The following is a 9,045-nucleotide window of genomic DNA, read 5'->3' as shown; positions in this document are numbered from 1 at the left end:
GGAATATCACCTAGCCATAAAAAGAATGGACCTAGAGATTATCACACTCAGTGAAGTAAGTCAGACAGAGATAACATTATATAATATCACTTTCATGTGGAATCTAAAAACTAATACCACTAAATTCATTTACAAAACAGAAACAGACTCACAGACATAGAAAACAAACTTATGGTTACCAAAGGGGAAAGGGGATGGGCAGGGATAAATGAGGAGTTTGGGACTAACACATACACACCACTATATATAAAATCGACACTCAACAAGGACAAAGCATAGCACAGGGAACGCTACTCAATATTCTGCAATAACCTATATTGGAAAAAATCTGAACAAGAATAGATATATGTATATGTATAACTGAATCACCTTGCTGCACAACTGAAACCAACACACCATTGTAAATCAACTCTACTCCAATACAAAATAAAAATGAAACTAAATAGAAAACTAAATAATTTGGAGGCTCGTTAAAAAAAGAAATTTCCTTTGCGCTGACATAGAACATGTGCTTCCCGTTGTTTTACATGAAGATGCTACATGGTTTTTATTCTGAAGATGCCATTGAAAGTTTGGGAATCAGCATAGTAGAAGTTAAAAAAACATCCCATATCATATCTTTAGAAAATACCCAGTATGCTGCCGGACACTCGGCAATCTCACCACTGATGCAGCTCTAAAGCCCGACAGTGCTGCCTGTTTGGGGAGGAAGTGATGGGCCCGGGTGGGAGCATCTCCTGGGCAGGGACCAGGCCAGCCGTAGCCCTTCTGGTCTCCAGGTCACCAGCCCAAGATGCTCAGTGTTGGGGGAAGGAGTGAAGGCATGATTGGCGGCTGCCTTCATGTCACCCAGGAGCCCCTTCTTGTCTTCTGCCCCAGACGCTCACACAGACCCTAAAGAAACCGACATCTTGCGGGACCGACCACCCGAAGGTCTAGGTGAGGCTGGGACCCTCCAGGTCAAGTCAGGAGCTGAGCGGCTCCCTGGTGTAGACAGCGGTGCTCAGACGGGAGGACCTTAGGACGCTCGCCGTGTCCTACGCCTCCGTGTCCTCAGAGGCTCTGGTGCTGGAAGGACCCACGCGAGATGGGGGGCAGGGCAGGGCTCTCCTCCTTGCCTGCTCCTCTCTGGGCAGGTCTCCGAGGTCTCTGGACCGAGAGGTGTCTATCCGCTCTGTGCGGAGGGGGTCCGAGGTCCAGCTCTGCAGTTCCTCTTCTGTGAACAGCTGGGTCTCGTGTTCCTCCCCGGCTTCCCGTGGGTCTCCCCGCAGCCTTACTTCCCTCTCTCCTGCCCCTTCTCTTTTCACACACAGGACGCCCAGAAGCCCTGCGTCTCAGAGATGCTGCCGCTGCTGCTGTCCCTGCTGTGGGCAGGTGGGTGGGCTGCGGGGAGAGGGGTGGGCAGGGCAGGGGCTGTGGCTGACCCTCGTCTCCCCGCAGGGTCCCTGGCTCAGGACAGCAGATACCGGCTGGAAGTGCAGGAGTCCGTGACGGTGCAGGAGGGCCTGTGTGTCCGCGTGCCCTGCTCCTTCTACTATCACTGGAACGGCTGGGACAATTCTGCCCCAGTTTTCGGCTACTGGTTCAAGGAAGGGGCCAATGAGAAGCTGGATGCCCCTGTGGCCACAAACAACCCAGAACGTGAAGTTCAGGAAGAGACCCAAGGCCGATTCAACCTCCTAGGGGACCATGGAAACAATTGCTCCCTGAACATCAGAGACGCCAGGAGGAGGGATCAAGGTTCATATTTTTTTCGTGTGGAAAGAGGAGAGACATTATGGAGTTATAAGTCTAACAAGCTCTCCTTGCATGTGACGGGTAAGGAGTGGGGTCCGGGAGAGGCCTCAGGGGAAGGACCTGGAGCCCCAGGGCAGGACTCGGATAGGACCCCCTCCTGGGAGGGGTCGGGGGGAGAGCAAGTGGGGGTTCAGAAAGACGGGCTAGACCAAAGCCTGAAGCTTATCTCAGGGCTGCACCTCTAACCCTCCTCCTGACCCCGTCTCCCCCTCTCTTCATCAGCCCTGAACCACACACCCCACATCCTCATTCCTGCGACGCTGGAGGCGGGCCGCCCCGGGAACCTGACCTGCTCTGTGCCCTGGGCCTGTGAGCAGGGCGCGCCCCCCATCTTCTCCTGGACGTCAGCCGCCCTCACCTCCCTGGGCCCCAGGACCCACCTGTCCTCAGTGCTCACCATCATCCCACAGCCCCAGGACAATGGCACCAATGTCACCTGTCAGGTGAAGTTCCCCACAAACGGTGTGATCGTGGAGAGGACCATCCAGCTCAGTGTCACCTGTGAGCGCTGCGCCGTGATGCCCGGGGCGTGAGGGGATGGGGGCAGGTGGGCCAGGCCGGGGGTGCTTGGTGCTGTTGCCTGGAGACCCGGTTGAATAGGAGGGCCTGGAAGGACAGAAGCCCTGTCCCTCCTGCATTTCTGTGGCTTCTGGGTGTGTGGAGGGGGGATGCCTACGCTTATCTCACCCCAGACCTCTCACTGAGGAAGGAAATCCTGTCTTCCACTGCTAGGTGCTCCACAGAGCCCAGCAAGAGGTGTGTGCTCAGGGGATGGCACAGGTAAGACGGAGCCCCCCATCCATGGGGCATTGACTGGAGTGGGGTCTCTTCCAGGTTGGGTCAGAGCTGCACTTTCAGAGCTCAAATGGTGCAGGTCAGGTGTGGTCCTGCAATTAGACACAAGAAGCCCCCATTAGGTCTCTTCCTGCCGTATCCTCCGACTCTGGTCTTGCCAAAGTGACCCACACCTCCCTCCCTGCCCATTCCAAATATGGTCTTTATCTTTCTCCGTCACCGAAGGCCTTGCGCGGGGGACATTTCTTAAGTAGACTTTATTTTCAGGAACTGATTTGGGTTCGTAGCAGATTCGTCAGAAGGTAAAGAGACTTCCCTCGTCCCCGCTGCACTTTCCCACACACGCACGGCCTCCCCCCAACAGCACGCCCCGCCAGAGGGTGCCTGTTACAATCGATGAATCCCCACTGACACGTCATTTTCAACCAAAGTGCATGATTGACATTAGGGTTCCCTCTTGCTGTTGTACATTTCATGGGTTTGGTCAAATGTATAATGACATGTATCTGCCATTATAGTATCATACAGAAGAGTTTCGTTGTCCCAACATCTCTTTGGGCCATTTTTGTGACTGTCAGCCCCTCAGCCCTCACCCTGAGCCCTCTCTGGAGCCCAGCGCTCCCCTCACTGCTGTATTCCCACTGGTCATAACATCTGGTCCCCCATCTGGACAGAGCCCCATTAGGGCTGTCTCAGCAGTGCCCACCACAGTGTTGACAGGTGACGCCCGGACGCACATCCCTTGCCCTGGGTGTTGGGGTGCCACCAGGCAGGGCCAGGAGAGCTGTCTGGGCCTGACCTGGAGGTCTGAGAAGCTTCCTGCTGCCACCTCCTTCTGAGGCACAAAAGATCACCGTGGACCCTGAGGGACAGGGCCAATAGGGGCCAGGAGAGAAGATTTAGTCCCCCTCCCTGGAAGGAAGGAGAGACAAGGCCTTTCAGCAGCCCTCAGTGCTCTCTGTCTGTCTGTCTGTCTGGAATGTCCACGGGGCACAGAACCTCATGGCTCTGCGGTGGCCAGGTCTGGAGTCTTTTGCAGAGAGACCCTGGATGGACAAATATCTGACTCCAAGAAGAGCTGAAGTTTTTTGGGAGTATGTGGGCTGGAGAGGAAGTGTGGCCTAGACTGTGTCCTTCTGGACAAGGCTGAGGTCCTACAAATGGTGGGGGAACCTAGGGGCTGAACCCTCGGTGGGAAGGGGAGGCACCCCTCTCTACCTGCTAAGGAGAGGAGGAGACTTATGCCTGCTCATCAGGATATGAATTCTCCCCAAGTCTCTCTTGTCTGCAGGAAACTCGGGGACCAGGGCAGGAGTGATTGAGGGGGCCCTTGGGGGAGCTGGTGTCACCACGCTGCTTTTTCTCTGCCTGTGCCTCATCTTCTTCACGTGAGTTGCTTTGGCTGTGGACCAGGGGAGGAGAAGAGGGGCCTGGAGGGGTTGTAGGACCCAGAGCAAGGCTGGGGCGGTGCAGGGGTCGTGAAGATCCAGCTCGTAGACACCTGGCCAGGCTTGAGTGTGTCCCCAGCCCTGGTCCAGATCCAGAAGCCGGGAGGGAGAAGGGACCTTGTCACAGTCTTGTTGTAAAGGCCCCTGGGCTCCCTCTACCCTTTTAATTTTTACTTTTTATTGGAGTAGAGTTGATTTACAATGTTGTGCTAGTTTCTGGTGTACAGCAAATTGAATAAGTTATGCATACACATATATCCACTCTTTTTTAGATTCTATTCCCATATGTCATTACAAAGTACTGAGTAGAGTTCCCTGTGCTATACAGTAGGTCCTTATTAGTCATCTGCTTTATATATAGCAGTGTGTATATGTCAATCCCAATCTCCCAATTTACCCCACCGCTTTTCCCCCTTGGTATCCATAAGTTTGTTTTCTGCGTCTGTGACTCTATTTCTGTTTTGTAAATAAGTCCATTTGTACCGTTTTTTTAGATTCCACATATTAGCCATTTCATATGACATTTGTCTTTCTCTGTCTGGCTTACTTCACTCAGTATGACAATCTCTAGGTCCACCCATGTCCCAGAAAATGGCATTATTTTGTTCTTTTTCATGGCTGAGTAATATTCCATTGTATATATGTGCCACATCTTCTTTATCCGTTCCTCTCTCGATGGACACTTAGGTTGCTTCCACGTCCAGGCTATTGTAAGTGTGCTGCTATGAACGTTGGGGTGCATGCGTCTTTCCGAATTATGGTTTTTTCTGAATATGTTGGGCTCACCCTACGCTTGACCTGCCTTAGTCACTCACTCCAGCCTCAAAAGAGATACCCTGTGTCACAGACCCTCGTGTCTCCCAACAGAGTGAAGACCTACAGGAAGAGAGCAGCCAGGACTGCAGTGGGTATGGAGGACATCCACCCTGTCATCGGACCAACTTCCCTGGTGAGTGACACGGGCATCCCGGCGATGCAGCCTGCCCTGCAGATCTCCCGGGGCGGCCCACAGCCCTGCTCCATTCAGCATGTCCAGAAATGAGCTCTTCCCCTTCCTGCGTCTTTGAAAATGTAGGATTTATTATGATTCCTCTGTGTGAGGCCAACAGATCAGGAGACGATTGCCACAAAAAAGACAGGTAGTACAGTTCCCAAGAGGAGGGGGCGCGCCACGCCCTGCAGGGCCATGAGGGGCAGCACAAGGGTCTGTCAAGAGGCAGAGGGAGTGAGGAGGAAACCTGGGCAAGAGATTTTGTGGTTTACGTGGGAAGGAACAGGCAGGGTAAGCAGACTGAGGACTGTCTAGTTGAATGATTTCAGAACGCTCTGGGGTGTAGGGGTTGTCTCTGGTTTTCTGGTACCTGGCCCCGGGGTGATGAGAGCAGGATAATGGTCCAGAGAGTAAGAGTTTGATAAAGGAAGTGGTTTGGGCTGATCGGTTTGCAATATGAAGGGCAGGCTTGCAGGCAGATCCCTTAGAGTCTCTAGAACTTGACTAGCACTGGCAGGGGCAATCCCTCGAGGGTTAACAAAGCCCCGGCTGTCAAAACATCAGAAACACAAGGTGAATACATCCCTAAACATACTTCTGCTGGGTTCTCCAATTCATCAGTGGTACTCTTGTTCCTGACTCCCAACCAGCGATCCATCCCTTTCCCCCATCACCTCTTCCTGCACTGATACACTGCAAAGCATGTCTGTGTTTCTTCTAAATACAGCTTAATACAAACACTCCCTTTGAGCTGAGCTCCCCACTTAGCTCTTATCCCGCTGAAGCCTCCCCACCTTCCCCCAAACATCTGCATTACCTGCACCTGCATTACCTGCACCTGCATTGCCTGCACCTGCATGACCTGCATCTCCATTGCCTGCACCTGCATGCCCTGCATCTGCATTACCTGCTCCTGCATAGCCTGCACCTGCATTACCTGCACCTGCATTACCTGCATCTGCATTGCCTGTGTCTGCATTGCCTGCATCTGAATAACCTGCATCTGCATTACCTGCACCTGCACTGCCTGCATCTGTATTACCTGCATCTGCATTGCCTGCATCTGCACTGCCTGCATCTGCATTACCTGCACCTGCATTACCTGCACCTGCATTGCCTGCATCTGAAGAACCTGCATCTGCATTACCTGCACCTGCACTGCCTGCATCTGCATTACCTGCATCTGCACTGCCTGCATCTGTATTAGACAGTCGTCCCATCCTGCCCAAGTCTGAAATGCACTATTTCTCCACACTGCCAAACAACTTGATTGACATTTAGGGCAGGAAAACCAGAGTCAGCTTTGATGCTGCACTTCTTCCAAACAGGCTTGCTCAAGCAAAGTAAGCTTTTTGCCCCTCAGAATCATTGCCCATCTGCCCCGTTCTCCTCCCGTGTCCGTATCAACCAGCCCTACTCATGCTCATCCTCTGATCCCTGACTTTCATTTATTTCTTGACCTATGGCTAATGTGGCCATCACTGAGGTCTCTGAGCGAATCCATCACCCATGCATTCACTTATTCCTTCAGCAACTATCTCCCACTTGTTGATTGTTCTGAGCACTTGGGTAATCTCTGTATTTTTACAGAGACAGTGGAAAATTTCCCTTGCTGTCAAGGACTTACATTTATTGAGGGGAGTGGGGCGGTTGTGGTGAAAGCAATGAACAGGTGAGTAGTGAAAGTATACAGGAAATGAGAGCTATGGAGGGAGATGCAATGGGAGGGACAGTTCTGGGGGTGGGAGTCTTTGAGAAAACCCCAGCAGGAAGTGAAGGAACACAGTGTGAGCCCCTGAAAGAGAGTCGTTGAAGGGCTCTAGACAGAGGGAGCCACAAGTGAGGGCTCAGAGGTTGGGACAAGCTGATGCATTGGAGAGACGCATCGCTTAATCATGACGAAGTCGCCATAAAAATCCCAATAGTATGGGGCACAGGGAGCTTCTGGCTGGTGCACAAGTGGAGGTGCTGGGAGAGTGATGTGTCTTGAGAGGGGGTGGAAACCCTGCACCCCTTCCCACATACCTTGCCCTGTGTATTTCTTCATCGGACTTTTCACGCCTTCCTAAGCTATATCCTTTTATAATAAACTAGTAATCTAGTAAGTAAACGGTTTTCCTGAGTTTTGTGAGCCACTCCAGCAAATTAATCAAACCTGAGGAGGAGGCCATAGGAACCTCTGATTTATAGCCAGTTGGTCAGAAGCACAGGTGACAACCTGGACTTGTGATTGACATCTGAAGTGGGGGGGAGGCAGTCTCATGGGACTGAGCCCTCAACCTGTGGGATCTGACACTATCTCCAGGCAGACAGTATCAGAATTGAGTTACACTGTAGGACACCCAGCTGGTGTGGGAGAATTCCTTGGTGTGGGGGTACAAAGAACCCACGCATCTGGTGACAGAAGTGTTGCGAGTGTGATAACAGTGCGAGAGTAAAGGAGAGACACACAGGAGAAGTGAGTTTTTCCATAAACACCCTCCTGTTTATGGAAAACCTCAGGAAACCTCAGAGGGCCAGGAGTTGAGTTTGTGATCAATAGATGTGTGACCTTGGGAAGAACCTACCCTCTCTGAGACTCCGTTTCTCTCCCTGTAACGTAGTAATATTTCCTCCATAGGTCTGTGTGGGTGCTCAGTAGAACTGGGAAACCATCTATAGCGTTATATTTGTTGGATGACTGAATCAATGGAACCTTCAGAAACGTTTGCTAGCAGAATGGAAGAAGGAATAGATGCTCTGTCCCAGAGTCAAATTCACTTCCTGGACCCTCTCTCCCTTCTCCCCTCGAAACTACCTTGATCTGACCCCTTCCTTTGCTCTGCATCCAGGATCACCGGGAAGAGTCCAAGTTAGAGGATCCTCCTGACCCCACCAGCTCGGCAGGGGCCACCCCCACCTCGGGGATGGAGGAAGAGCTGCATTACGCCTCCCTCAGCTTCCATGGGATGCGTCATCCTCAGGAGAGCGCCCACTCAGAATACACGGAGATCAGGACCAAGTGAGGGACCGCACGCGGCATCAGCCTCAGGCAGGACGTCCATTTCCTCTACAGGAAGGTGGACCCACAGGCTAATCCTTAGAGACTTAACATCCCCGTAGGTGATGGGTTTATGAACTACTGTTAGTGCCTTTCCTGCTCTATTGGAACTATCTTAGGCTTTGCATTCAGAGACACCTGGCATCAAACCCACGTTTTCTCATTCAGCAAGAGTATGATATCATGCGCGGCACCTTACCCCGCCATGTCTTGGTTTTCTGCTTTGGTGAAATGGATGTGAGAGGTCCAGCATCACAAGGTTGTTGTGAGGATTAAACGAAAGTACCAAATATGCAACAGAAGTCTTCATACATTGTGACCTTTGTCCACGGAACAAAAGCTCACAACCTAAAAGTTGCACGTTATGTTTTATTTGGGGACCTTACTGAGGACTATAGCCTGGGAGAGAGCCTCTCCCATAGCTCTGAGGAGCTGCTCCAAAGAGGTCAGGGAGGAGCCAGGATATAAAGTGTTTTTGCTGAAAACAAACAAACAAACATGTAGTCGAACATCAAAAGATGTCCAACCACAAACATCAGACGATCAGAGTAATGACTTTGGAGCTTTTAGAGCTTTTCTGTGTATGGGAGGATGCACAGTCTGAGCTGACTGGAAATTAGTCCTTAGATGCAGCTTAACACTCTAGGGCCAGGATCGTGTTTTTCTCGTCCTGAATTGCCCTCAGGGCACACCTTCGGGGGAGACCGCAGTGGTTGATTGTTTAATGGCGACAACATCCTTTGTTTACTGAAACCGCAGGCAACATTTTGTTTGTTTGTTTGCTCAATTCACCCAGAGGCTGCCTAAGTCCTGTCCCGGGCACCACATCGCCTACATGTCAGTCTCACTGTCTACTCAAAACCCTCCCATGGATCCCTTCCTTGACTGGACCTCCAGCACCATCTCCTGCCATTCCTGAATCTTCCCTTTCCACCCTCCCTGTCTTCTACTAGTCCTGCTATAGCCAAAATCAA

General features: G+C 51.6%; 1 protein-coding gene across 1 annotated transcript; it reads left to right on the top strand.

Annotated features, from left to right (window-relative positions):
* Window positions 1-1,340: 1,340 nt before the first annotated feature.
* Window positions 1,341-8,036, top strand: LOC132593317 (myeloid cell surface antigen CD33-like). Its single transcript, XM_060289188.1, has 7 exons — window positions 1,341-1,374; window positions 1,441-1,818; window positions 2,020-2,298; window positions 2,530-2,577; window positions 3,884-3,980; window positions 4,908-4,989; window positions 7,863-8,036. Exons 1-7 carry the CDS (start codon window positions 1,341-1,343, stop codon window positions 8,034-8,036), a joined length of 1,092 nt encoding a protein of 363 aa, XP_060145171.1.
* The last annotated feature ends 1,009 nt before the right edge of the window (window positions 8,037-9,045 follow it).

This window comes from Globicephala melas, chromosome 19, assembly GCF_963455315.2.
Source record: "Globicephala melas chromosome 19, mGloMel1.2, whole genome shotgun sequence".
NCBI lineage: Eukaryota > Metazoa > Chordata > Mammalia > Artiodactyla > Delphinidae > Globicephala > Globicephala melas.
Note: the sequence above shows the minus strand (reverse complement) of the source record. Positions and strands in the feature narration are given on the sequence as shown.

Coding starts and splice junctions, on each gene's coding strand:
- LOC132593317 (XM_060289188.1), top strand. CDS start 1,341: ATGCTGCCGCTGCTGCTGTCCCTGCTGTGGGCAG. Junction 2,578..3,883: donor GTGCTCAGGGGATGGCACAG/GTAAGACGGAGC, acceptor TCTTGTCTGCAG/GAAACTCGGGGACCAGGGCA. Junction 4,990..7,862: donor TCATCGGACCAACTTCCCTG/GTGAGTGACACG, acceptor CTCTGCATCCAG/GATCACCGGGAAGAGTCCAA.